The 26,423-nt window shown below is 41.5% G+C and overlaps 1 protein-coding gene and 1 long non-coding RNA gene across 14 annotated transcripts in view; one reads left to right on the top strand and one right to left on the bottom strand.

The window, feature by feature from the left end:
* TRIP12 (thyroid hormone receptor interactor 12) overlaps positions 1-26,423 on the bottom strand; it is a 152,733-nt gene that overhangs the window by 53,645 nt on the left and 72,665 nt on the right. For 12 of the 13 annotated variants that reach the window (XR_006283578.1, XM_037908807.2, XM_027817368.3 and 9 more), the window contains 10 exons: positions 16,000-16,136; positions 14,777-14,860; positions 13,136-13,231; positions 12,036-12,184; positions 9,738-9,773; positions 9,552-9,647; positions 6,582-6,674; positions 6,228-6,389; positions 3,558-3,626; positions 3,298-3,463 (listed from right to left, as the gene is read on the bottom strand). Coding sequence is in view for 12 of the 13 variants with exons in the window: in XM_037908807.2 (XP_037764735.1) it covers positions 3,298-3,463; positions 3,558-3,626; positions 6,228-6,389; positions 6,582-6,674; positions 9,552-9,647; positions 9,738-9,773; positions 12,036-12,184; positions 13,136-13,231; positions 14,777-14,860; positions 16,000-16,136 (1,088 nt within the window). In the remaining variant the exon portion in view is untranslated. Of the gene's footprint in view, positions 1-1,953; positions 2,267-3,297; positions 3,464-3,557; positions 3,627-6,227; positions 6,390-6,581; positions 6,675-9,551; positions 9,648-9,737; positions 9,774-12,035; positions 12,185-13,135; positions 13,232-14,776; positions 14,861-15,999; positions 16,137-26,423 lie in introns of those variants that run through there. The other variant, XM_037908812.2, reaches the window with a different exon arrangement.
* On the top strand, positions 1,941-26,069 carry LOC122461593. Its single transcript, XR_006283580.1, has 3 exons — positions 1,941-1,991; positions 3,159-3,162; positions 25,931-26,069. It is a non-coding gene; the product is annotated as an uncharacterized LOC122461593 (long non-coding RNA).

Below are 26,423 nucleotides of genomic sequence, written 5' to 3'. Positions count from 1 at the left end.
AAAAAAAATGCACTTGTGATGAAATGTTCTGAGCTCATGCCGTCCTCCTGCACTGAAAGAGCTCAGCAGAATGCATGGAGACAAACAATGGCAGAGTCCAGGAAAGCAGAAAATGAATGCAAGGACAGGAGGGACGAGCAAGATGAGAGGTTGCGGGAGCATGATGAGAGGAGGAAGGATGCGATGCTGATGCTACTGTGGGAATCAAACTGATATGCTCCGGCATCTGGTGGAGCTGCAGGAAAGGCAGCATGAGCATAGACCGCCCCTGCAGCCCCTGTGTAACTGCCCGCCCTCTTCCCCAAGTTCCGTAGCTTTGCTCACCCAGACGGCCAAGAACGCAGGGGAGGCTCTGGGCACCCAACCGCACCACCCCAGAGGACTGCCCAAGCAACAGAAGGCTGGCATTCAAGAAGTTTTTAAGTGCAGTGTGGCCTTGTCCTTCCCTCCTCCCCTCATCCACCACTCCACCCGGTGCTTCCCTTCTCCCCCACCCCTCCCAGGCTACCTTGGCAGTTATTCCCCCTATTTGTGTGATGAATTAATAAAGAATGCATGATTTTGAAACAATAATGACTTTATTGCCTCTGAAAGCAGTGATCGAAAGGGAGAGGTTGGTTGGCTTATAGGGAAGTAGAGTGAACCCAGGGGGCGGGTTTTCATCAAGGAGAAACAAACAGAACTGTCACACCATAGCCTGGTCAGTCATGAAACCGGTTTTCAAAGATTCTCTGATGTGCAGTGCGCCCTGCTGTGCTCTTTTAATCACCCTGGTGTCTGGCTGCATGTAATCAGCAGCCAGGCAATTTGCCTCAACCTCCCACCCCGCCATAAACGTCTCCCCCTTACTCTCATAGATATTGTGGAGCACACAGCAAGCAGCAATAACAATGGGAACACTAGTTTTGCTGAGGTCTAACCGAGTCAGCAAACAGCGCCAGCGAGCTTTTAAATGTCCACAGGCACATTCTACCACCATTCTGCATTTGCTCAGCCTATAGCTGAACTGCGCCTTACTACTGTCCAGGGTGCCTGTGTACAGCTTCATGAGCCATGGTATTAAGGGGTAGGCTGGGTCCACAAGGATAACTATAGGCATTTCAACATCCCCAACAGTTATTTTCAGGTCTGGGAAGTACGTCCCTTCCTGCAGCTGTTCAAACAGACCAGAGTTCCTGAAGATGCGAGCGTTGTGTACCTTTCCCGGCCATCCCATGTTGATGTTGGTGAAACGTCCCTTGTGATCCACCAGTGCTTGCAGCACCACTGAAAAGTACCCCTTGCGGTTTACTTACTGGCTGCCAAGGTGGCCCGGTCCCAAGACAGGGATATGCGTTCTGTCTATCACCCCAGCACAGTTAGGGAATCCCATTGCAGCAAAGCCATCCACTATGACCTGCACATTTCCCAGAGTCACTACCCTTGGTAACAGAACGTCAACGATTGCACTGGCTACTTGGATCACAGCAGCCCCCACAGTAGATTTGCCCACTCCAAAATGATTCCCGACTGACCAGTAGCTGTCTGGCATTGCAAGCTTCCAGAGGGCTAACGCCACTCACTTGTGAATTGTGAGGGCTGCTCTCATCTTGGTATTCTTGCACTTCAGGGCAGGGGAAAGCAAGTCACAAAGTTCCATGGAAGTGCCCTTACGCATGCCGATGTTTTGCAGCCACTGGGAATCATCCCAGACCTGCAACACTATGCGGTTCCACCAGTCTGTGCTTGTTTTCCAGGCCCAGAATTGGCATTCCATGGCATGAGCCTGCCCCATTGCCACCAGAATGTCCAAATTGCTGGGGCCCGTACTTTGAGAGAAGTCTGTGTCCATGTCCTCATCACTCTCATCACCGCTATGCCGTCACCTCCTTGCCTGCTTTTGCGAGGTTCTGGTTCTGCACATACTGCAGGATAATGCACGAGGTGTTTACAATGCTCATAACTACCACGGTGATCTGAGCGGGCTCCATGCTTGCCGTGGTATGGTGTCTGTAGGATAGAGTTGCAGTGGAAGTGGTGGCGGACGATGGTTAGCACCGCGCACATTTCCCAAGGAAGAACACACGTACCCGGGAGCCCATGACAGATAACATGGAGAAATTTGCTATTGAGACAATAGCAGCAGAGCAGAGTTGCAGCATAAGCCGTGTATGACGACAGCTAGCAGTCCTACAGCACCGTCTGCTGCCAGCAGCACCCAGGACACAACGGCGGTGGTGTCGTAGAGCTGAGCTGAGCGGGCTGTATGCTTGACGTGGTATGGTGTCTGAGCAGAAAAAAGGTGCGAAATGATTGTCTGCTGTTGCTATCACGGAGGGAGAGGCGACTGACAATGTACCCAAAACCACCTGTGACAATGTTTTTGCCCCATCAGGCATTGGGAGCTTAACCCAGAATTCCAATAGGTGGCGTAGACTGCAGGTAGACTGCACCGCTCAGTAAGTTGATCTAGCCACAGTAGTGAGGACAAACCGCCGACTTAATGTGGTTACTGTGGACATACTCAATCGACTGTATAAAATCGATTGCTAAAAACTGACTTCTATAATATCGACCTAATTTCGAAGTGTAGACATACCCTTAGTAGAAGCCAAAGGGTAGGGAAAGGGATATAACATACAGTGACTATTTGCAAGTGTCTTTTTAAAAAAAAAAAAGAAAGCAAAACATTTACAGGGGGTTTATCTAAACAGGAAGAATGTAAGAGAGGGACGACTGATGAGGAGATGGGGATAGGGACAGAAGGAAGGAGGGGAGCATACAGAGTACTGAGGCTGATGTTAGAAAGGGGAGGGGGAAGTTGGAATAAAAGCCAATCAGCACATGGGAAAGAAAGAATGTCCTAAGCCAGAACTGCAGACAACAGCACAATGACACCCATGTTCTTTCACAGTATTTCTTAAAAACACAGTGCTTATATAATGCACTTTCTCCACCCACTAAACGTAGTTGGAACAATTACTTGTAGTAATGTTGTGATGGAATTAGTTTCAATAACTAGCATTGACTCAAAACTAGTTTAAACCTCCAGCAACAGCTGAAAGCCGAAGATAAAAAGAATCAAATTCTCCATCTAATTTAACTGTGAACCAAACTTTGTATCCCAGTACAAATATTGTGTCACTATTGCTTTTTCCTTATTCCACATATTTCTATAGGCAAGTGTGGTATATTATTGATTATGGAGTGTTTAATAAAGTCAGTAACATTTATGGACACTATGCTTCCTATTCTAATAAAAGTACCATGACCAAAAAAAAAAAAATGTGGAAGTACAGGAAGAACACATGCACTTACTTTGCTTCATAAGTTGAACTGCTAGCGTAGGACAATTGGAGCACATTAAGGAAAACATGCGCACCACCATGATGAACATTCCTGAGCTCAGGATGGGAGGAGTCACTACCAAGAGTTGCTGAATATTTGTGAGCAAATCCTTAGAGGCAACCTGCTGAAGCAAATTCTTAAAGAAAAAAAAAAAGGAAAAGGAGAGAATTTAGAAAATTCTAATGGATTTAAAACCTTTTAAAAAAAAGTACAAAAGAGAAACTACGTACCTCCTCATGTTGGAAGTTGTCCACCAGCCGTGCAAAACAGAGACAAGTGCTTTCTACTGACTTTTTGTCCTATTTAAAAAAAAAACAAAAAAAAAAAAACTCACATTGAAAGATATTCAAGAGCCTGTATCAGATAGAATTCTGCATGAAGTCCCCTTCCTCCTAGAAAACCCATCACTGAAACCCTACTTTTAGTAGCTTCCAAGCTGGAAGTGATAAACTAACCTCCAAATTCTTTATGCCAAGAACACCTTCCCCAAACAGATATATTGGTATGGCTCACAGCCCTGTAAGACTATTAACTGAACTTGAGAGTTATTCCATTTTAGATCGCAAAACACAAGTTTAATATATTCACACAATTTCTCAAAGTGGAAAACCTAGAACAGCCTTAATGCTAAGTTTAAAAATGTAAGCAGCCAGGATATACAGATGCCACAGAAGACTGAAGTCTCACAGCGTGAGGCCAATCCTGCTTCCCAGGGGAAAAAAAAGGAACTTCTCCCAAAACCTTTAACTGTTTTCTAGTCTTTTTTCTAATTTTGCTTCAAAAGTTGCTCCTACATATAGCTTCTCCAAACTCCTTTTGCCAAATTGCTGAAAATATGCTTAATCAAACTTCATGACTACCCACACAAAAAAACTGTTTGTTCACTCACCTACATGCAACTCATCCCCAGTTTTTCTACCTTAAAAATAACCTGGTGTATATTTACAGCATGTACAAAATCATTAATTTAAGGTTAACATTAGTATGCACAATACTAGGACATGAGTTATTATTGGTTTTGCCAAGTATAGATGCCTCTTACCAATATGTACATTATTCCATTACCTCAATAACGTTTTAGTACTGAGTATAATCACACATACTATACACACTTATAATCCTCAGCGCTACAAGATTTAAGACTTTTTTAAAAAAGTGACACTAACTCACACTGATCCTCCCCATTAAGAAAGTAATCAGTAGAGTTAACATGCTGACAAACCTAGAGAGCTCAAGGTCAGAGCAAGTGGAAAGAATGTTACTTACCTTACAGCAAAACTGTGGTTCAAGATGTTTTTATACACAGATTCCATTCATGGGGCACAAGATCAGAGTCTCTTGAACAACACTATCAGCTGGGGCCATGCCTGTCCCACCTCTTGCTCTCTGTAGCAAGAGGGCTTAAAGGGCAGAGCAGCCACAACCTACACCCAGTTCCTTAGATCATAAAAATGCCACTGAAGCAGGACTGCTATCTGCAGGGACGGAGAGTAGGTCATGGAATCTGTGTGGATGCAACATCTGCACAGTGTTTCTGTCAACAGTAGACTGTTCTCTCTTGAAGTGATCATCAACTCAGATTATACTCTTGGTGATTAATAAGCAGTTGCCCTGGAGCCAGGACATGGATAAGTGGAGGCCTATCAAAACTAAGGTGCAGCCCAGAATCTTACACCTGGCAATAATCAGTGGCTCAAGCTCCAAATAAGTGCTCTTCATCTCTCTGATATGGGGAGATTACCCAAACAGACCACAGAGGCTGCCTGAACCCTAGTGGAATGAGCTACAACCTGTCAAGGTGGACTTTTCTTGGCCAATATTTAACAGGAAGTCACACTTGGGAACTCAGGGCTTGATAATTTACCAGTATCAAAAATACCTGAAACAAGGGAGACAGGGGAGAGATCCTTGTAGAGGAGAATCATCACTACTCTGTCTTGAAACTTCTAAAGCCAGCTGGCAAAGAAAATCTTAATTTAATGTCCTAAAAATGGGGGGAAAATGTGCTAAATACTGTCCAAGAGCAAGGAACACTGAATATAAAGAATTCTTTCTTGCAGCCATGGGTGGTAAGAAGGAAATGAGTATGGGTTGCAGGTGCCCTGCCCTTTTCGTCCTCAGCTACAGGGAGAGATACGGCACTCGGGGGCAGGCATGGGTCCAACAGACACTGCTGTTCAAAAGAATCCGATTTTACATGCATGCACATCAAAAATTAAATTTGACTGGACAATCATTCAAAGACAAAAGCTTCTGAAATCAGGTTTATAGTTGGGTAAGTATGTATTAATCTGAATACATAGCTTTGTAAAAGCTATTCACCAATTTTTACCATGGATCTTGGAAATACGGAAGAAACTAACTGAACTTTTAAAATTAAGTCCACTGCCCACAAAACAGACTATCCATTGTGCAGCTTCATATTTCCTTTTAGGATCCTACTTCGTATGTGACTGGAAAAAGGTAGTAAGTGGCAACTTCAGAAACGTTGTCTGAAAGTGCCCGTCTGCAATGGATGAGTGCCTAAACTAGTTTTCCTCATCTCCATTGACAGGATCTATTAAGTCTGACTTGAGACAATATGTCATATTTAAATACTAATGTTTTATTGATTCTGCTGGCAGTTTACATAACTGCCAAGCCATAAGAGTTTGCAATACATCGATCTACAATCTTTCAGGGTTTTTTTGTTTTTTATTTTTAAAAACAAACCTTTAAAACTTGCACCCTTCCTGTTATTTTAAGTAGCATTTTGTCAGTTCCTTCTTGCTCTTTGCCAACATGATGAAAGAGCTCCAAAACATTACAAGTATAAAATTCAGACTAAGAGAGCTACAGGCAGCTTTATACCTCCATTGACTAGTCATTTTGACATGCTATGTTTTATAATGGCTTCTTACCTGATGGGTTAGCCTTTGTGTAAGCAGTGGCAGAGAATCTGCAACAAAGTGAAACTCATCAGGTGTGATGCTCTGGCAGCAGTTGGCAGCAATAGCTAGTGCATTCCTCTGGGCATTTATGCTGAAGAACTCCAGATACAGCAGACAGTCTGCTAACCCACCCTATAATACAGAAAGCTGTTAAAGAGAAGTGTTCTCTGTCAGTGGCAATACAGTGACAGAAATTTCTGGGCTTTAATTGCTCTTTGGGAAGAACTTGTGCACCACCCAGTTTGTGGTCTAGGAGCCATCAAAAGAGGAAACAAAAACTTCAAGCAAATATCCTTTTTCTTTCTATTACGGAAAATTACTTACTGCCTGCAGAATAGCTTTACTATGTCTGCGTGATAACATCTCCAGGGCAGTCAGTGCCTGCTCTGCCACATCAATACACTGAATAACTTGCAGCTAGAACAAAAGAAAGTAATTAAATGAATTACCAGTTAAGACTATCAGCTAAGTTCGAGTTAACACTCTACCTTACATATTGAATTCTTACAGAAATTTCATCATCTTAACAAAAAAGTACTTCTAATGTAACTGAAGTATTTCTCTGTAGTACAAATTGTAGGTAATACAGTACATATTTAGTGTTTGAAGATATATTTACCTTTCCACATTGAATTAGAGAAACAAAACTCAAGTCACAACTAGCTTCATAATACTTTATTCCCTCAAACAGACTTCAGGAACTCAAGTTTGAATTTAGGGGCTTTCCTAAAGCCAATGGACTCTAAAACCTGTTCTATGGCAAAACTGCTTTAAAAGTTTTTGGGAACTGGAGAAAATGTTGGATGTTGTAATGAAACAATAAATATTGTTAACAAATCCACTAACAGCAACATAATACTTAAGTGCATACCCTCACACATCTGCCTGGCAGATTTCCTCTCAGTATTAATTTTAACCGGGAGTATGTGCTCTTTGGACTGTTGAAGTGTTATTCGTGGGACATACTGGGTCCTAGTCAGCAAAGTTCAATATGCAGTTTACCAAATGAAGGAAGAAAAAGCTCCAGGAAAAAACTGACTGACAACCAAAATGACTAGAGCTGGAGGCCAAGACTTCTGGGAAACCCTTGCTCAGAGGTTTAGCCATTACTTGGAAATGCAGAAGATACCATCTAGTTGGAAGGAGTCCAACACATTTTGCTGTACAAGAAGGGCAATCGTGAAGATCTAAAGAACTATCGTCCAATATGCTGTCTCTGGCATGCCTACAAACTGTTCACCAAAACAACAACAAAAAGTGACTCTCAGAGTCTGGACAAACAGCAGCCGAAAGAGCAGGCAGGTTTTCAAAGGAATTTCATCACAATGGACCACAACTTCATTAGAAACCAGTGATTGGAGAGCTCAAGAGAATACAAGTTCTCTTTATGCATTGCCCTAGTCAATTAGGAAAAAGCATTTGACCATCTAGAGATCAATGCAGTGCTGAAAGCTCTTGCAGAGCACGGCATTGACACAACTACATCAAACTACTAAAGGAAGCAAATTCTGACTGCACTACGGATATAAAAAAAAACAAAAAAACCCACACAACTCTGTTTGGCACTCCTTCACATGCCAGTCAAAAAAAGGTGTGAAGCAAGGAGACAGTTTCACCAAAACTCTTCACAGCCTGCCGGAAAATGGTAATGAGGCAGATGAACTAGAAGGGTGCAATCAGCATCAACAGAGAGCAATTAAACCACCTCAGAGTCACGGCTGATATTGTGTTGATTGCCAAAACCACTATCAAACTACAGAAAATGCTGCGAGAGCTCAACACAAAAAGCAGCCAATTCGGACTGAAAATGAACTGCTCCAAAACAAAATGTATGCGGTCTGATGCCTTGCCAAAAGACCAAATAATAGTCAAGGGAGAATAAATAGGCATATAGTTCAAATTCTTCTAGTTGGGTCAAGAAATTAACATATGTCACTATCAGGAAGGTGAACTCTCGTGAACAAAGAGAGCTGGTGGGCGCACGCATTCAATTCTATCAAGGATGTCCTCCAAGGAAAACACAGCAACCTCTTTAACTCAACAGTACTGCCGGCAGAGTTGTACAACAGAGAAACATGGGCACAGACAAAGATAGAGGAGCAACAACTGTGTGTCATGAAGAGGGCCATGGAAACTGGGCCATGGGGGGGGACGGGACTTGACAAGGAAGCCCCAGCTGCTGTTGAGGGGACATCATATGCTGGGCTCCTGCTCCCCACCACAACCTCACCCCCATCCCCCCTCCCTTCCCCTCTGCCTCCTCCCTTCCTCCTACCCAGCCCCACCATGGGCACTCACTGTTGCACAGAAAACAGTAAGGCTCCCAGCACACAGAAGGGGAGCACGACTGGCACTAGGATTCAGGAGATGGCATTCAGCTGCAGTCAGTTGAGCTGAGATGCAGCCTCCTTCAGCTGGGGAGCTCTGCGCTTGCAGAAATGAGAGGGGGGCAGTGGCAAGTAATCCCGTGTGCCCCCCCATGCCTTGCCTCTGTTTGGGAGGAAATCCCACCCCCCAAATAAACTGCACCCACAGTCCCGTTCTCCCCATCTCCCCCGCCATGGCTTCCCTTTGCTTCCCTGCTGTTTTCCACAGGGAAGCATGGGCATTCTGCGGGTGGGCAGGGGTCTGCGGGTGTGCAGTCCAGCAGAATTTCCCCAGGCATAATTTACTTTAGGCTTCTCAAGTACAATTTAACTTCCCTCTCTGAATGCCTTTTGCTAGGAGCACACCAAGTGACCAATTACCAGCAAGTTGCTTGCATGTGTTTGAAATGAAGCCATCCAAACTTCTAGCCACATCCATAAAACAAAAGCCACCAGCAGGCTGGAATGTAGTCCAAAACTAAATGTCTTTCTGAAGCCCCAAAACAAAGACTGAGCCACCACCCTTTTCCATTCAGTCAGCAAACCTACAAGACAGACCTGTAAGTCAAGGAGCTCTCTAGAAGATATCTTACTGTACACCTGTGTGCTCATGTGTAAGCATAAAAGGAGGTGTTGATGGTGAACTGAATTAGTCAGAACTCAAATAAAAAATTAATATATTTTAGATTTCGTTGCAGTGTCATTTGGAAATGTAATTTGAGTTTCCCGTAAACCAGATACTGATTTACAACATTGAAGGCTAGTTTTTTTCTTCTGATGCATTTTATATTAATTACAATGGTTATAATAACAAAAAGAATGCACTTTTTTGCATGGGTGGAGAGTTAGGGGGATTACTCAAAGGTAAGTGTTTGTCCTTAAGTTTTGTCTACTAATTTTAATTATTTAGGGACATGACTATTGCTACCTTTTCCAAAAAGACAGGAATTGCATCTACCACTACAGCAGATGATCTGGGAAGTGCTTCCATCATGTAGGTTAAGGCTCGACAAGCATGGTTCATCTATTTAAAAAAAAAAAAAAAAAACACAATTAGATGGAAAAAAACTTAAGTTCGCGGGAAAAAAATTAGCTCATATCTCATGTCACTTACAATATCAAAGTTGTGCTCCATCTGCAGCAATGTTATCTATAAAGAAAAAGATCAGGAAATGAGTAAACAGTTCTGATTTGGTACAAGTTACCAAAAGGATATTGTTTTTCTTACATACTACAAATATTTGAAAACCTATTATGATCATTTCAGTTTAGTTTCACTTGCAACACTGGATCTTTTTGAAGCTGTCACAACAGCTCCTATAGCATTTAATGAAAATTGTTAAAGGAATCCAAATGTAAAAGGAGAAATACACTTTCTACAGCAGAGAAAGCTAAAGAATTTTAAAATACACATTAAAAATATTTCTGCTCATATGGATGAAGCTGCTTTTGATTGCTATTACACATTACAAGTTATTGGCTTTAGAGGAGTCCCCCCTGCCACCCCAAAATGTACAAAGCCCATTGACCATGCAATGTAGTCAATGTAAAGAATGTTCATTGTTTTTGTTCTGTGCATGCGCACACACATGCACAGCCCTTTTATCCTCATGATTAAGATTTCTGTACACATGTTGCTTCCGGACTGTGTCGTTAAAAACAGATGGTATCAGGAGTGATTTTTTTTTTAAATCTCTGATAAACACCTGAAATAGAAGTTTATAATGGAAAGTTCTTCCTCAAGCAATTCTGTTTTCTTCCATGTCACCCACATGCACAGGAAAGATGCCATCAAAATTCATAAAGCCGCCAACATATCCACTTTTAAAGTTCTGTGACCTCTACCTTTCTCACACTGCTCACAAGTCACTCCTGTCTGGCTTTGGTTAAGAGAACAAGGAGCTGTGACTTCTTTCATTCTAAAGTAATTTTATTGCTACTGTATCCATCTCAATCTAACTTCCACTCGTGTCCACTTGTTGCAGCCTGTCTTGATACCCAGATACCTGTAAAGTTTTCTAGGGCAAGGATATCCTTTGTTACTTGTCTATACAGTGCCTAGTGCAATAAGACCCAGTTTTACTGGAATTCCCACATGCTATCGTAACAGATGGCAGTCACGCTATAACAGAGCACGGTGCAACTTAACACCTGTTATGGGTCCACAGTCCATTTAATGCCAGGGAATATGGGACTTGAAGTCCACAAGGATCACCTGCTGATACACTGAGGGCTTGGCATTTATAGCTTATAGGCATGGCTGCTGTAGATCTACAGGACAGCATGGAGTGTACTACTGGGAGCCCTAAAGGAGAACAATTGTGGCCACCAGGCTTCTTCCAGGAGAGCAAGAGAGATCTGAGTGGGCCTACGTAAGAAGGCCCAAGATTGCCAGGAACTATCAAGAACTTCTGGAAGGATAGTTCACAGATCCTAGTGACAGGGCTGTAGAGAACCCCTGCGGCTGAAGGATGGTAGGACTGTTACCACTCATACATGGGTGGAAGATGTATTAGCAGACTAGTGAGGAATCTATGGAAGCCAAAGTGTGTACAACAAGCACTAGAATAATAAACCCCAAAAGGAGACTTTTTTTTTTTAAGTCATGTGTTGTGTGGGGAGGGAGGCACAGCCACACCCCGGATGAAAAAGGGTAAGCAGACCTCATATACATACATATACCTTGACAGAGCACCACAGCAGTCTTCCTAGGTACTAATATGTAAATGGAAAGCTATCCATTTGCAGAGACATGTCTGTGTGTACCTGACTACATATTAGAATTCAGGAAGAATGCTGTAGTGGCCTGTCAAAGTATCTATTTATGATTGGGGTCGGGGTGTGTTTACCCTCTATATTCAAGTTATCTTCCTAGTCCTCTGCAGTGCAACCCATACATGGAATTTTATGAAGTTTCTATGTATCAAATACTCCCATGAGCCAGTCTAGAAAGGGTGCTCACCACACTGGCTACATAAAGTCATTGCCCCTCACCCAACCCTGCTTTAAGGGCACAATGCCCTCTTTCTCTCTCCATCCAGCTCACACTCCAGTTAGGGGCCTCACAGCTATCAAAGCCATCTGTAGGAGTACAGGATTAACCTATAGGGGTTTTTTTTCCTTTTACTATTTAGCAAGTGTGTGAAAGCCATGGGATCTAAAATTGGAGAGGAGTTTAGTAGTTTGTTAACTAAACTATTGTCTGATTAGAGGAAGTTGTTGAAAGTGAAAATATTTTGTTGGTATCATAAGCCTTTAATGCTATTTCTGAGTCCAGATGAACCAAAGGCTACCAAATACCTCTTAAATTTAGAAGTTTCAAGAGTACTTCTATTTTACTGTTGAATCCTTTTGCTATACTGTTTAAATACTAAGTTTCACACAGAAATATATAAACAAATTTGATCCTTACCAAAGCTGGTACAACACTTTTGACTGGAAATCCACCTAATGTTTCTTCATTCCCCATGACCAACAACTGACACATCTCAATTACTGCCTGTAGCTGCTGACTTTCATCAGTGGCTTGGAGCCCCTGAAGAAGCTGTTGGGCTTTAGAACCTAGGAAAGTAAAGATCTATTAATACTTGTAAATATTTAGGGTAATTAATGCTGTGATCACTTATCTTACCAAGCAGAAAGTTTGCTTTCTGTGTGTTCTGTGATTTCGGAGATTTTTTTTTGGGGGGGGGGGGGGGGGGTCAAATTCTGCTCTTAGCTTCCCTTGCCATGCAGCTGAAATGAGCATACAGGAGCAACTGTGCTAAAATTACCAAAAATGATATACCTAGCATAAGACAGGATGGCTAAGGTGGTGGGTGGTAAATACCACTTCTTTAGGAAGTAAGCAGCACATACTACTAGGGTAGTGTTCTGTTCTAGCTGGCAGACGACATCCCCTTGTTGGTTGTAATGTGCTTGCAGGCCTGGTCCTCCTCCTAGTTCTTTTGACTGCTAGGTAAACATCCCAGCCTGCTGCATTGTAGGTATACTGAAGTGGAGGTAAGAAGAGGATAGAATTTGGTCCTTAGTACTCCCTGCGGACAGCACTGACCTGTGTTTCAAAGAGGTGCTCAAACAAACAATTATCCCTCTAAAATGATTTCAAGCCTATCTGACCATTGTGCATTAGGGATGCCATGTGCAAAGCAGTTTTCAAAACCTGGTCTTGAGTATGGCTTTTCAAAAACCATAAAAATTAAAATAAGCCTTGTTTCAATTCAATTAAGTTACCTCTTGTTAAAGAAGTATATGTAAGCCAAACTTAAAAAAAAAAAAGTTAAGCCAAACGTAGCTTCTTAAAAGGAAGATAAAGTTAAATGCTTGTACCCAATGTTCCACAACTGTGCTGGAGTTCCTTATACTATCTAACATTATTCACTGGATTTAATCTTAAAAATTAGTTGCGTTTAAATCCTTACATAGATAAAACATTAGATTTACTAGTAGCCAAGTTTAACCAGTCTGAAAGCTGCTGACAGAATTATATCTGACAAGATATAGTTTACTTACTAGCTCCACTTCCAATTGTCCTGTGGAAAAGCTGTGACATCCGAGGACCAAGAGGGCCAAACAGGTGAGGAGGAAGACCCCTAGCCTCTAACAGAGCTAGAAGCAAACACAATATTAAACGGCCATTTTCATAAAAAGTTTCCATGTAACTAAGTCTCATGAACTTGTAAAGTTATAGGAGTTTTGAAGATTTAACACAGAAAAAGACAAGACGACACTACATGGATTTCTCCTAACACCAATAAAGGCGAGTGAACTACTTGTCCTCCCAAGGTTACCCTTTACTCAAGCATGGCTTTACAGTCAAATGTGAATCAAGACTGTGAAAAGACTGTTTTTTGAAGAGCCAGGAGGAATTCTGGAATTGTGTCAGTTTCTCTGAAGTATTTACAAGAAAATAAACATTTATATATTTTTTGATACTAAAAATAGTAGGCTCTAGTTTCAGTCTGAATGAAAACTATTGTAAAAACAGTTAAAGGGGATGGCAAAAACAATGGAATTGGGCAGAACAAGTAAGCTGTACAGGAGAAATAGAATAGACGATGTTATTGACTGGAGAGAAAAGCATGGCAAATGGAGTTGTGAACGGTTAGGGGAGCTGGCTTGCTATAGTCTAAAAACTTCTGGAAGCGGCAGAACATCTGTTAATTTTATATTAAGTCATCCTGTTTTTCTTGTCTGGAGAGGTGACTTCAAATAGGGGGGTTCTCATTAACTGCAGCAAGTCTGAACATTGCTGATCAGTGCTACAAATGGGTGGTTAGCAATTAACAATCAATAGTATTTGACTCAATTTGCCTAACACTGGAGGAACTGTTTGCAAGCAAACAATTGCTCTTTTCCCCCAGCTCTTCCAGCATTTAAGAATAAAAGATCCAGATTTTTACCCCAAACCTATATTTGCAGAGGAAGCAACCACCATAATTCCTTGCACCCAAGTAGTAGAAAACTGTTGAACTGTTTACAGAAGACAGGCAAGTTAAATGCAGAATTTTGTCCAAGTTGTCAGTTTCTGAAAGGAAATGCATTTTCTGTACAGCCCAGGCATCAAGCAAGCATATTTTTTAGCACAAGTGGATTTTATTTGGTCAAAACCTGGGAATACAGGTGGGTGCTGAAGAAGCAAATAACTCCATCTTTATCTAAGAGCAGATACAAGAAAGAGTGGTAGGCCTAACTAAACTTGCACTCATGTTTTATAAACTGAAAGCTATTACTAGCATCTTTTCAGATTTGAGGAACAAACAAGTTTATGAACTGTATTCCATATTAAGTGTTCTGTTTCATCTGAAAAAAAAGTGTTTAGCCAAGCAGAGTATGTTTATTGGGTTGGGAAATCAGTAACCAGTGCAAAAAGTGTAGTACACTACAACAGTTAAGACACCTAAAGTTCAGCCTGCTCTAGTACTGCCAAATTTTTGAGTGTCTACTATACCACAATCTCTCCCACTACATTATTCATAATTATAGTAGGCAAAACAGCATGTTCACTTGGGGAGGGAGGGGGGGAGGAAATAGTTAGTAGGGTTTTTGAATGGGTATCAGCAGAGAGAAAAATATCAGAATAATGTTTTTATAACACCATGTACATATATTCAGGTATCAACCCATCATATAAGTCTAGTAAAAGCTTTTTACCTTGTAGCCTTCCCATCTCAGAATCATCTGACTCACTTTCTCCAGAAGTGGTCATGCCTACAGCCCCCGCAACAGAGCTAGATGCTAAAGAAAGAAAATATTTTAGAGTAACACTGACTTGTCTAAGATTTATTTCAAAAAAGAGTATTGGATACACTAATGCTGCTTCTATTTAAATCGATAACTAAATCCCTACTAACTTCAGCAGCAATTGGACTAGGATTCTACGATACTTTGTATTGAGTTTGGATTCATTTAAGCTATACTCTTACAAAAAATTTATAGTGACAACTCCTATATAAGTTCTAGGGTTTCTCCATCATGAACTTGCACAGAAAACGTAACTGTACTTCTGAAACGGTGCATGTATATCTGAAAAAGTTAAAATACAGCTTTGGATAAAGTCTGAACTCAGTTTAAGTAACCAAACTTGTTACACTGCACTGAAGCAAATCAATACCTTATTTTCAAGCCTGAACATTTTAAAGCTTTTTTCTAAAAGCCAACATAATTGTTGAAGAATTTAAATAAACTAATGTGCTGAATTAGGGCCGGATTGCTTATACTGAACCGTAAATTACTCTGCAATTATTTCAGTAAGACTCTTTGGGGAATAAAGTACTCTTCAGTGTGAGGAGATCACTAACTTCGTGAACAGTTTTTCCTATTGCAGCATAGTCAGTGCAGAAAGGCCAATAATTTAGATACTGGCCAAGACTATTAGAAAAAAAAATACATTTTTCTATAAGTACCATACAGCTAGAATACATAGGTTAATATCAAAAGGTACAAAAATGCTTTCACAACTGAGCATCACAAGGTAACCAAAAGATGTTTACTATAAAAGGACAGACTCGCGTAGTATTGGCTGGTTAGATACAGATTCTGACAGTAGCTTGTGAACTAGCACACTAACTTATGTTTCTATATGGTGGATAAGAGTAACATTACTAGTACAGTAGTTTGAAGAAGAGTTCAAAGTTATGTCACATAACCAAAAGGCCTCTGAACACAACTATAACTTAACACCTGAGTTTCAAGAGAGTAGTAGTGCCTTGCTCAGTCAGCATCCAGAAGCTACATTAAGAATTCATTTATGCCTTCCCCCCTTCATTAAAAAAAAAAAAAAAAAAAAAAAAAAAAAGAAGCCTGATACTTTAAGGTTTACATCAATGTTTTACAGAGCACCAGATATGTGTTGCAAAGTTTGTGTTTCTGCTTACCTGCTGCTCCTTGTGGAGCCTCATCTGTACGTGCAGCTGAAGAATTAACTCCATCCTGGTTGTTATCAGGATCAGCCATTTTTTCCTGTCGGCGAGCTTCAGCTGCTCCTCTTTTGCCCAGGCCAGAGCCTCGCCGACTATAAAGGAAAGTATAATGCGTAAAATTCAAGGTATTGCCAATTCAATGGACACCAGTTTCTTACCTAACACGAGACCACTCAAAAACAAGAACTAGTATGGAGTATTATAAAGGAATGTTGACATTCATAGCTATTCCTCTGAACATTCTTTAGCTTTTTTCCTAAAGTGGACCTGAATGCAATTTCATCCATTTTACGTTCTTGGTATCCACATTTACACATATATAGTGAAGAATGTTATACACAGAACAAGTGAATACTTGAATCTTGATTTTTGAAACTTATGCTGAATAACTGACCATCACTAGAATTTAAGTTCAGACAATTGAGTGCACATCTGTGACTAAGTGGGAATTTTCTTAATATTTTTGCATGAGTACTGTGTGCTGCATGTTTACCTAGATGGATGGAAAGGGGGTTTAATATTTGTAGAGACTCAGAGCACCAGGTGTGAGTGTCACCTGGCTGCCTGGGCCCAGACAGTGGCTGGAGATTTCATAACTTAGCAAGTGATGACCAGGGGGCCCACCCTCTGCAAAAAGCCAGCCAGCTGCAACAAGTTGGAGAATAAAAAGTTGAGGTGGAGGCCAGGTGACCTGTTTTGCTAGAGAAAGACAAAGGACAGAGGAGGAGCAAATGGGCATGATATAGGGTGGATTGCCAGAAACAGGCGGCTCTCTCCAGTTTTGGGTCTCTCTGCGGGAGAATCAGGGCTCTGTGTCAAAATCAGGGCTCTGGGTCTGACCAAGATAGCTGTAATTTTCTGGTTTCTGTGCTAAGTCTAACAATGAATTTTTCTACACTGTGTTCAGACAATAAACCCCTTTGTTTTACATCGCTGGCTGAGAGTCACTGCTGACTGAGAAAGTTGGGAGTGTATGACTCCCCTTTGTGTGTGTGGGGGAAAAGAGGAGGAGTGTAAGGTGTCCTATTCAGGTAGACTCACTACGGGGAGCTCATGGCATGGAACAAGGATGCTGATGGCTCAGCGTTTGGACCCAGGAGGCACTGAAGCCAAGGTGGCTTAGCCTAGTGAAAGTGTGCTGTGAGGGGTTGTCATACTGAAGAGGGCCCTGCCTGGGTTAGATTCAGAGCTGTTCCAGCGCATCCATGACAGCATCCTTATGTATTAGATTACGCCACCATTTAAAAAAAAAAAAAAAAATCCAAGAAAGAAAAAATGCAACTGGCTTTGCTGCTTGTTTCAAGTTTTTTTTTTTAAAATGGGGAAGGGTATGAGTCAGAAATTCATATTTTTCAGAGGCAAGAGTAGTTTGTTGCACTGGTAGTTGTAATGGGGTCAAGGTGTTTGTCTGAATTCAGAAAACACCGAACAACATGATGCCAAATTCATAATTTTTCAGAATAGTAACACACTTCAGAGTTTTTCCTAAAGTGTTAGAAAAATGGCTGCGTACCAATAAAGTTATCAAATCCAATTTAACAAGCTTTGTTCTTTTCTTTCCACCTAAAGCACTTTAAAAAGTGTCAATTAGACATTGTGTAGCTCCAAAACTTTTGAAATTTCATCACAGATATGAAAAACTTTTGACATTTTCCTAGTTACTTGGCTTGAAAGCTTAAATTCCAGATATAGAACTTCAGATTAGCAATAGTTGCAGACATGCCTGTAACGGCAGGTTTTAATGTAATGTTAAGGACTTATCATTTCGGCATGTTCCAGCATAACTTACAGCTAAATTAGACTTATGTATTTCAAATACTCTGGCTTACATGGTGGATACCTTTAAAATAACTAACGTGCCTCAAAGTAACCAACAGCTCGCAGCTGTAATCATCTTAATGGGACTTTTAAAGTTTGAATCTCAAACACAGTAAAAATTTTACTTCTGGATAACCTGAGATCAAAAACAGCTAGCTCAAAGTTGTAGTCCATAACACCAGAAAGTATTTTATCTAAATTTGGATTGCATGACAAACAAGCAGCCTTTATTGCTGCACCCTCTAAATTCAAGCTAACCAGTTTGAATTTTTACCTCAACATTCCAAAAATCTTAAAGCTGTTTTTATTCGCCATCTGATACCAGCAGCTATCCCAAGTTCCAAGTCTATTATGTCTGAGTACCTGACTTCTCATCTTGCATAAATCTGATGTTCATTGACTCAGGCCTGGTCTATACTATAAAATTAGGTCTACTTAGGTCACTTAGCATTGACCTAGTTGCGCATGTGTCTATACTAATTTCTCTCCTGCCGATAGAAGCGCCCCTTATGGCAACGCAGTAACACCACCTCCCTGAGTAGTGTTGAGCCATGGTCGACCAACTGTGGTCAATGCAGAGCAAGCATAGATACCACAAGACCTAACAGTCCTCCAGCAGCTGTCCCACAATGGTGGACACTGATGCTGTAGTCACAATTGTGACCTCAACTGCCAAAGGGTCACAGAGACCTGAAGCCACCCCACATCTTTAAAAATCTCATGTATTTTTGAAATGCCTTTTCCTAATTGCCCAGCTTAGTGAGCATACCTGGCAGCTCTCCCTTGTGTGCAACTGCTCAAAGTAACCATGCTGCCTACATACTCCAGACATACTCCTGCTTGGATAGAAGCTTTGGATCTCTTGGTCTTATAGGGAGAATAAGCTATGCAACAACAACTATGGACTAGTTCTAGAAATGTGGACATCTATGAGCAGACTGCACAGAGGATGCAGGGAACAAAGTCAGGGTGGATAAAAATCAATGATTTTAAAAACAAAAACCAGATTTTTTTTGATAAAATGCTTCTTGAGAAAAAACACCTACCTAAAAACACCTATAGCTCAAAGATATCTCAACATGGAATAGGGATTATAAATTCTCTAGTACGAGACAATAGTCATGTAACATTTAAGAAAAGTTTTGTAAATCAGTTCCAATAGTTCACGGATTAGAGACCCAATTTTAGGGGCTCCAGGGGCTTCTGTATAGAAAAATTAACCTAAATAAATCTAACTAATGGGACTCAGTGCTCAGTCGAGAAGATACCAGAGATGCTTAGTTCTGCAATTCTCAACCTGGATCATCCCCCAGAAACAACCATAGATAAATTTGTGATAAGAACCAGCAGATTACAAAAGGAGGTAATTGATGAAAAAAATTGCCTGGCTTTTAATGCAACAAACTCTCCTTTCCGTATGATTGAGAGCCCAAACTTCATTAACATGGTTCAGTCATTAAGACCAGCATACAGTCAACCCAAAAGAGCAGATGTTGCAGGCAAATTGCTGGATAAAATGCGTATGAAAGAGAAACTGAGTAGTGTGCAAAAAGTCTAGAGGGTGAAATTGTTAACCTGATTCTTGATGGGTGGAGCAATGTCCACAAAGATCATTTTGTATGTGCTTGTGTGACAACAGAAGAAGAGAATGTCATTCCTTACAGAAACAATTGATACATCTGGAAATGCACACACAGCAGAATACTTACAAGTAGCAGCAGTAAAAGCTATAAAACTGAAAAAAAACCTCAAATGTCTAGTATGCAGCTTGGTCACAGACAATGCTGCAATGTATCCAAGGTGAGAAGAAATTATTAAGAAGAGAGTCCCAAGATGACAACATACGGTTGCAGTGCTCATTTGATGCACCTCCTAGCCAAAAACTTCAGCGTTCCAGAAATAAAGGCTAATGTTGAAATAGCAAAATACTTCCATAACAACCACTTTGCAGCAGCCGTTCTGAAAAAAGTGGGAGGAACCAAGCTAACTCTCCCACAAGATGTGCGATGGAACTCAGTAGTGGTCTGTTTTGAGCACTGTATCAAGAACTGGCCTAATCTAATGACAGTTTGTGAACAAAATCGTGAAAAAATAGATGGCACTGTCACAGCCAAAGTTCTCAACATTGGGCTTAAGAGAAATGTTTAACACATGCTGAGTACCCTAAAACCTATTTCTGTAGCCTTGAACAAAATGCAGGGAAATAAATGTTTTATTGCTGACGCTGTTGAAATTTGAAAGGCACATTTCTCTTTTTAAGATCTCACTCAGTTCAATGACTGAGTTAAATAAGCATTAAAAAAAAAAAAATGGGACAAGCACCATCTCCAGCTCATTTTCTTGCAAATATTCTCAAGACCAGGGCCAAACCTTAACCGCTGAAGAAGAGGAGTTGGCTATGACATGGACATCCAGCAATCATCCCTCCATAACGTCAACTATAATAAACTTCACAGTGAAGGGTGAACCATTCAAGAAATGTGTGTGTGCTGAAGAGGCTTTAAAGAAAGTCACACCAGTGAACTGGTGGAAGTCACTTAAGCACTTGGATTCAGAGACTGTTGATGTGATAATCTCACTTTTAACAGCAGTAGCTTCTTCTGCCAGTGGAGAAAGAATATTTTCTTCCTTTGGACTAATTCATTCCAAATTGAGAAATCATTTTTCCTGAAAAAGCAGGAAAGCTTGTTTTTCTTTTCCAGATTATGAACAAACAGGAAAATGAAGGTGAAGATGACTGAGTTAGCTGCAGAAGCCAATATTTTAAGTTTCTCATGTTGATCTGGCTGACGGTTTTTTTTTTTTTTTTAATATTTCATTTAAGTATTAAAGTTAAAAACAATTTTAACAAAAACAAACCTGATTTTAAAAAACTTGAATGTTTAAATTCAAAAATTCATATGCTTGTTTTGTTAAAATATTGTATGTTTGCTGTTGAAGAAAAAAAAATCCAGAATACATAACGTAGTTGTTTCAGTTAAATAAAACAATTTAAATGTCTGGTGATGTCCTCCTCCTAATACAGCCTGGCAAGAAAATCCTCCAAATATTGATTGATCTGTTGAACTGAAGATAGTTCATTCACCTCCCAGTGACTTCATAAATATCTGCTTCAATTACCTTTGGTAAATGAAATAACCAATCATTCATTTTCTGATACAGCCGTAAAACTAATCTGAAATTTTTCAAAATAAATCACTTTAAAAATGTATAGTGTGTAACTTCTAAAAATGAAACCTACATCTGAGTTGTGAACAATATGGATTAAGGTTATAACAACCAACAAGAATGCACTTTTATGTAGAAATCCATGATTAAATTGAGTCTTCCTGACTAATGATTTAAATCAAATCCACCCTGAACGGAGTAACACAGCAATCAGCAGCAGTGCTGTGCGAAAGTAAAGGGGCTTCAGGAGGCATCCAGAAGGCCAGGGAGGCCAACAGTCGACCTGGTGCCAAGCTGCAGACCTGCCACTTTGCCAGTGAGCTGCATGCCATACTTAGTGGAGACCCCACCAACACCCCACAGAACATCCTAGGTACCTTTGAGGAGCCCCAAACACAGACCCCTGCCACAAACAATGAGGACGACGATGTGGGACATGCAAAGGGGAGGTCCAGCTATGCCAAGAGCCAGGATCTGTGTGAAGCTCCAGCACTGTCTAATCAGTTCCAGCAGCTAAATATGGGTGAGCCTCTGTTAAGTGTGTGGGTGCCCTTCCCACTACCATGCTTAAATGTACAGATGGCACCCGACCAAAATGTATTCATTCTAGAAAAGACAATATCACATCACAACCAGAGATAATTATCTGCTTTTCATTCTCCTGTAGAGTTAGTTGGGGTGGCCATGGAGAGCAGTTTACATAAAAAAAAGGATGTCCCTTGAATCCTCCTGAGAGATTTTAATGAAATTTTCCTGGGAGGTATTCTGCAATCTTCTCCCACAGGTTTTTAGGGATAGCGGTCTTATTTCTTCCTCTGTGGTAGGATACTTTCCCACACCAGTTGGTGACGACTTTGGCAGACTTCACTGCAGCCAGTCAACAGGCCAGCGCCTGTCTTACCCACAAGAGCGAGATATCAATTAAAATCACCAACGCCTGTGGAAAACGGTGAAAGTGCTCAGTTCTGTTGCCCTGCACTCATACCTATGGAAACTGGGGTCTTTATTTTTTCATGCAATCAAGCAACACTCCTCATTCCTCCCTGCCCCCTAACACCTTTTCTGGGCCATACTCTCCATGGCTGGGGCTGGACGGTGGTGGTGTACACAGGCACTCCAAGGCTAAAGTGTCAACAAGCATGTCGCATTCAAAAACATTAGGGGACCAAGGGAAGGGAGTTCTGAAACTTAACTCTCACATCCTGTTGTGACTATACATACAATACATCTCTGGATTTTATCTAACGCTGCTGCTGTTGTGGCCTTGAGGAGTCCCCACTCCACAACTGCAGAATGCCTGACCATGATAAGGAGAAGAAAGGAGAACATGTGAGGATACATTCAGTGAGATTCTGAAAAGTGGATGCTGCATCAGACTGCAAACAGAGGACATGAAGGATGACTATTGCAGACAGTATGGAGAGGGGGAAAAAGTACAGAAAAAGGGCCCAGGAGTCAAGAGTGAGATGTATCAGGACATAATGGAGCTTAGAAGCAAACAAATGCGCAGACTCTCATTGACCTACAAATTCAACAATCTCAGGCTCACCTCCCTTTGCAGTCAATGGAGAAATCCATTTTAGCACCTCCCTACAGCCCCCAAACCATCCACATGGTATCAGGGACTGCAACCTTATTCCCACCACTCCATGTCACAGAACAGTAGGGAGAACCACAGCTTCACATACATAGCAACCATGGTGCTCTCAGGTAGTATGCATGTTCCTTCCCCTTTAAGTTTTGTTCAATTGATTTGTTTCCAAAAGTTTATTGTAGATGTTTAATTCCACATTTTTGCTCTAGTTTTGGTCTGAAATAAGAAGTTATTTCTGGTAAATAATTCATCTATTATTTCGCTACATATGTAGGAGAATGCTTAGTGCTACTGAAAGCACTCACTACTTGTTACTGTGTAAGGTGACAGAACTCATAAGGTCAGTGACAAACATGTAATTATAGGTGTTTAGCAAGCATTGCAAAATTAATAGGTGCATTAACAGGCAGCGTTTCATCTATAAGTGTACAACAAGTACTTCACAATCCCAAAGAGCCCCCAAAACTTCAGGGCCAGATAGAACACAATTCACCACAACACGTTATTGTGGCTGACTGTTAGAGTGCTCTTTCCAGGCCTCCCTCAGCCACAAAGCTCCACATGGAACTCCAATGGCCCTTGCATTTCATTCTAAATGAGCAGACAGCGACTCCACCTCTGCCCTTGACCCTAGCAGCAGCTTTCCCCTTCATCTGCTTCACATTTATTATGAAGCACACATACACACACACTAACCATTGGGATATTTTGTTCCCTGAAATCCTATCTTGTCAGTAAACTCTACCAGCATCCCTTCAATCTACCAAAAGCATATCCAACTGTCTTTCTTCACCTGCTGAGACAGTAGTTTAATCTTTCCTTGGTGCTGTCAAGGTGGCCAGTGTATGGTTTCATCAGACAAGGGAGTAAGGGGTAGGCTAGGTCCCCCAGGATCACTACTGGCAACAGTAATCCACTGGTGAGGAAAAAATCCCTGCTTGCAGCTTTATAAACAGTCATAGAACCACAAAAATGTAGGGCTGGAAGGGAATGTTGAAAAGTCATCAAGTCCAGCCCCTTGCACTGTGGACGGACCAAGCAGACCTAGACCACACTTGACAGGTTTGTCCAACTTCTTTTTAAAAAACCTCTAAGGATGGGGATTTCACAGCCTATTTCAGAGTTTAACTACCCTTAAAGTTAGAAAAATTTTCCTAATATTGAACGTACATCTCCTTTGTTGCACATTATGCCCACATTCTTAAAGATGCGAGTATCATGCACCTTCCTGACCAGCCAACACTGATGTCGGTGAAGCGTCCCTGGTGATCCACCAATGCTGCATAAATCATAGACGAGTAGCCCTTTCTGTTGAGATACTCGGTGGCAAGGTGGGCTGGTGCCAAAATATGGATGTGGGTGCTATCGCCCCCTTGCAGTTTGGGAACCCCATTGCTGCAGATCCATCCACTATGTCCTGCACATTATCAAGAGTCACAGTTCTGTGTAGCAGGAGACTATTAAATGATGCTGGACACTTATATGACAACAGCCCCACTGTGGATTTTCCAACTCCAAAATTATTTTCCACTTACTGGTAGCAATCTGGCATTGCAAGCTTCCACAAAGATTGCTACTCACTTCTCCATTATCAGCACATCTCTCATTTTGGTGTCCCTGCACTGGAAAGCTGGGGTGGGCTACAGATCCAAGAATGTGGTCTTTCATATCCAAAAGTTCTGCATCCACTGCTTGTCATCCGAAACCTGCATTATGATGCAATCTCACCACTCAGTGATTGCTTCTCGGGCCCATAAGCAATGCACCGTCTGTAGCTGCTCCGTGATCACCACCAACCACCACCTTTAATTGGTTTTTGCTATGTCTGTCTCACAGCCATCTGCCCATCACAAAATGGCCATGTCCTCTGCTGCTGCGGTTCTTGCTGCAGCTCTGCAAATACTGGAGGATTGTTTGTCCGTGTTTGCCACATTCATGACAATAGCACAGTGCTGTGTGGACTCCATGCTTCTCTCAGAGATGGCGGACAGAGAAGTCTGCGTGGCTTTGTTTTTTTTTTATTTGTTTTTTTTAAATAAAGGCACAAAAGTTATTGGATTATGGATGGCATAATGAGATAGAGAAAGTTGCATGATGGGAACTTACCCCCTTGCTCAACTAACTTCTTCTCCCCACCATGCTGTTCACACTGTGTCAGTGAGAGTCATCAATCCTGACACACTTTATACCTAACACTTGTCATAATCTGTATCTAAAAAGGGTCATGCAGGTTCTCATTGGAAAACTAGTAATTCCCTGGTCATTCATATTCTTGCATGGTGTGTGTACAGGTAGCGTACAAAGTTATGAATATGTACTAAAATTATGTTCTGCAAATGTGTTTGGCAAGCAATACATAAAGCACAGTCTGCATCGGACAAAGGAACATGTATTTGTTTGTCCGACCAGCCTGGCTGTCATGCAGAGACAACGAAGGTACACTTGCATAAAAGATAAACAAAGCCATCAACCTAACAAGTGGGTGTGGGAGAGTGGGGATAGCCTGTTGTGAGAGTCTGAACCTCAAATGATATACAATTATAAAAAACTGTTTAAGTAAGGTCTTTTATGAAAGTTAAGGACACTGGTAATTAATATAAAATAGAAAAAAAAATGTATTAACATTATGAGGAATTGTGAACACGTGATATGTTTCAAAGTCAGTGACCAAACAAAGGGAGAAACAGGTTCTCTCTCTCTCAAACACACACACACACACGGGAAGGCAGCTATGTACCCGTCTTCTCTAGTGGAATTAAGCAAGGTATGAACACAAACAATGGACACTATTTACATATGAATGAGCAGGGTAGGAATCCACAGACAGGGAAGAACAGAGTGAGGTCATCCCAAGGACTAAAAACAGTGACTTTGGAAAGATGTAACAAGAGAAGTCATCATCTTGGCACCCATCACTAGACAAATACAAGGGGCCAGAGCTCTTGCAAGCAAAGAAAGATGGATCCCCCAACCAAGGGAGCTGAAGTCTCTGAGAACCGAACATAGATGAGAAACCTGCTTAGGCAAAGATCTTTCACCTAGGAAGAAAAGGGAAACCAGCACCTTGTACTTCTGTAGAAGGTCCTGACTGAGCCCTGGTCTACACTACGAGTTTAGGCTGAATTTAGCAGCGTTAGATCGATTTAACCTTGCGCCCGTCCACACGACGAAACCATTTTTGTTGACTTAAAGGGCTCTTAAAATAGATTTCTGTACTCCTCCACGACGAGGGGATTAGCGATGAAATAGATATCGCCGGGTCGAATTTGGGGCAGTGTGGACGCAATTCTATGGTACTGTCTGCAGGAGAGCAGAGTTGCGGTGGAAGCGGTGGCTGACAGATGCTACAAGAATAGATATTTATAGAGAACGACGAAAGGACCTGCGAGGTGGATTCATGAGAGCAGATTTGCAGCGGAAGAGGTGGAGGATGATGGTTAGCACCACGCACATTTCCTCAGGAAGAACACACGTACCCGAAACCCCGTGACAGACAACATGGAGAAATTTGCTATTGAGACAATAGCAGCAGAGCAGAGTTGCAGCAGAAGCGGTGTATGACGGTTAGCAGTCCTACTGCACCGTCTGCTGCCAGCAGCACCCAGGACACAACAGTGGCGGTGTCAGTGAGCTGAGCTGAGCTGAGCGGGTTGCACGCTTGCCGTGGTATGGCATCTGCGTGGGGAAAAAAGGGGCGAAAAAATTGTCTGCCATTGCTTTCACAGAGGGAGGGACGACTGACGACATGTACCCAAAACCACCCGCGACAATGTTTTTGCCCCATCAGGCACTGGGAGCT

The sequence above is a fragment of the Chelonia mydas genome, chromosome 9 (assembly GCF_015237465.2).
Source record: "Chelonia mydas isolate rCheMyd1 chromosome 9, rCheMyd1.pri.v2, whole genome shotgun sequence".
NCBI lineage: Eukaryota > Metazoa > Chordata > Testudines > Cheloniidae > Chelonia > Chelonia mydas.
This window is presented reverse-complemented; position numbering and strand designations above follow the sequence as displayed.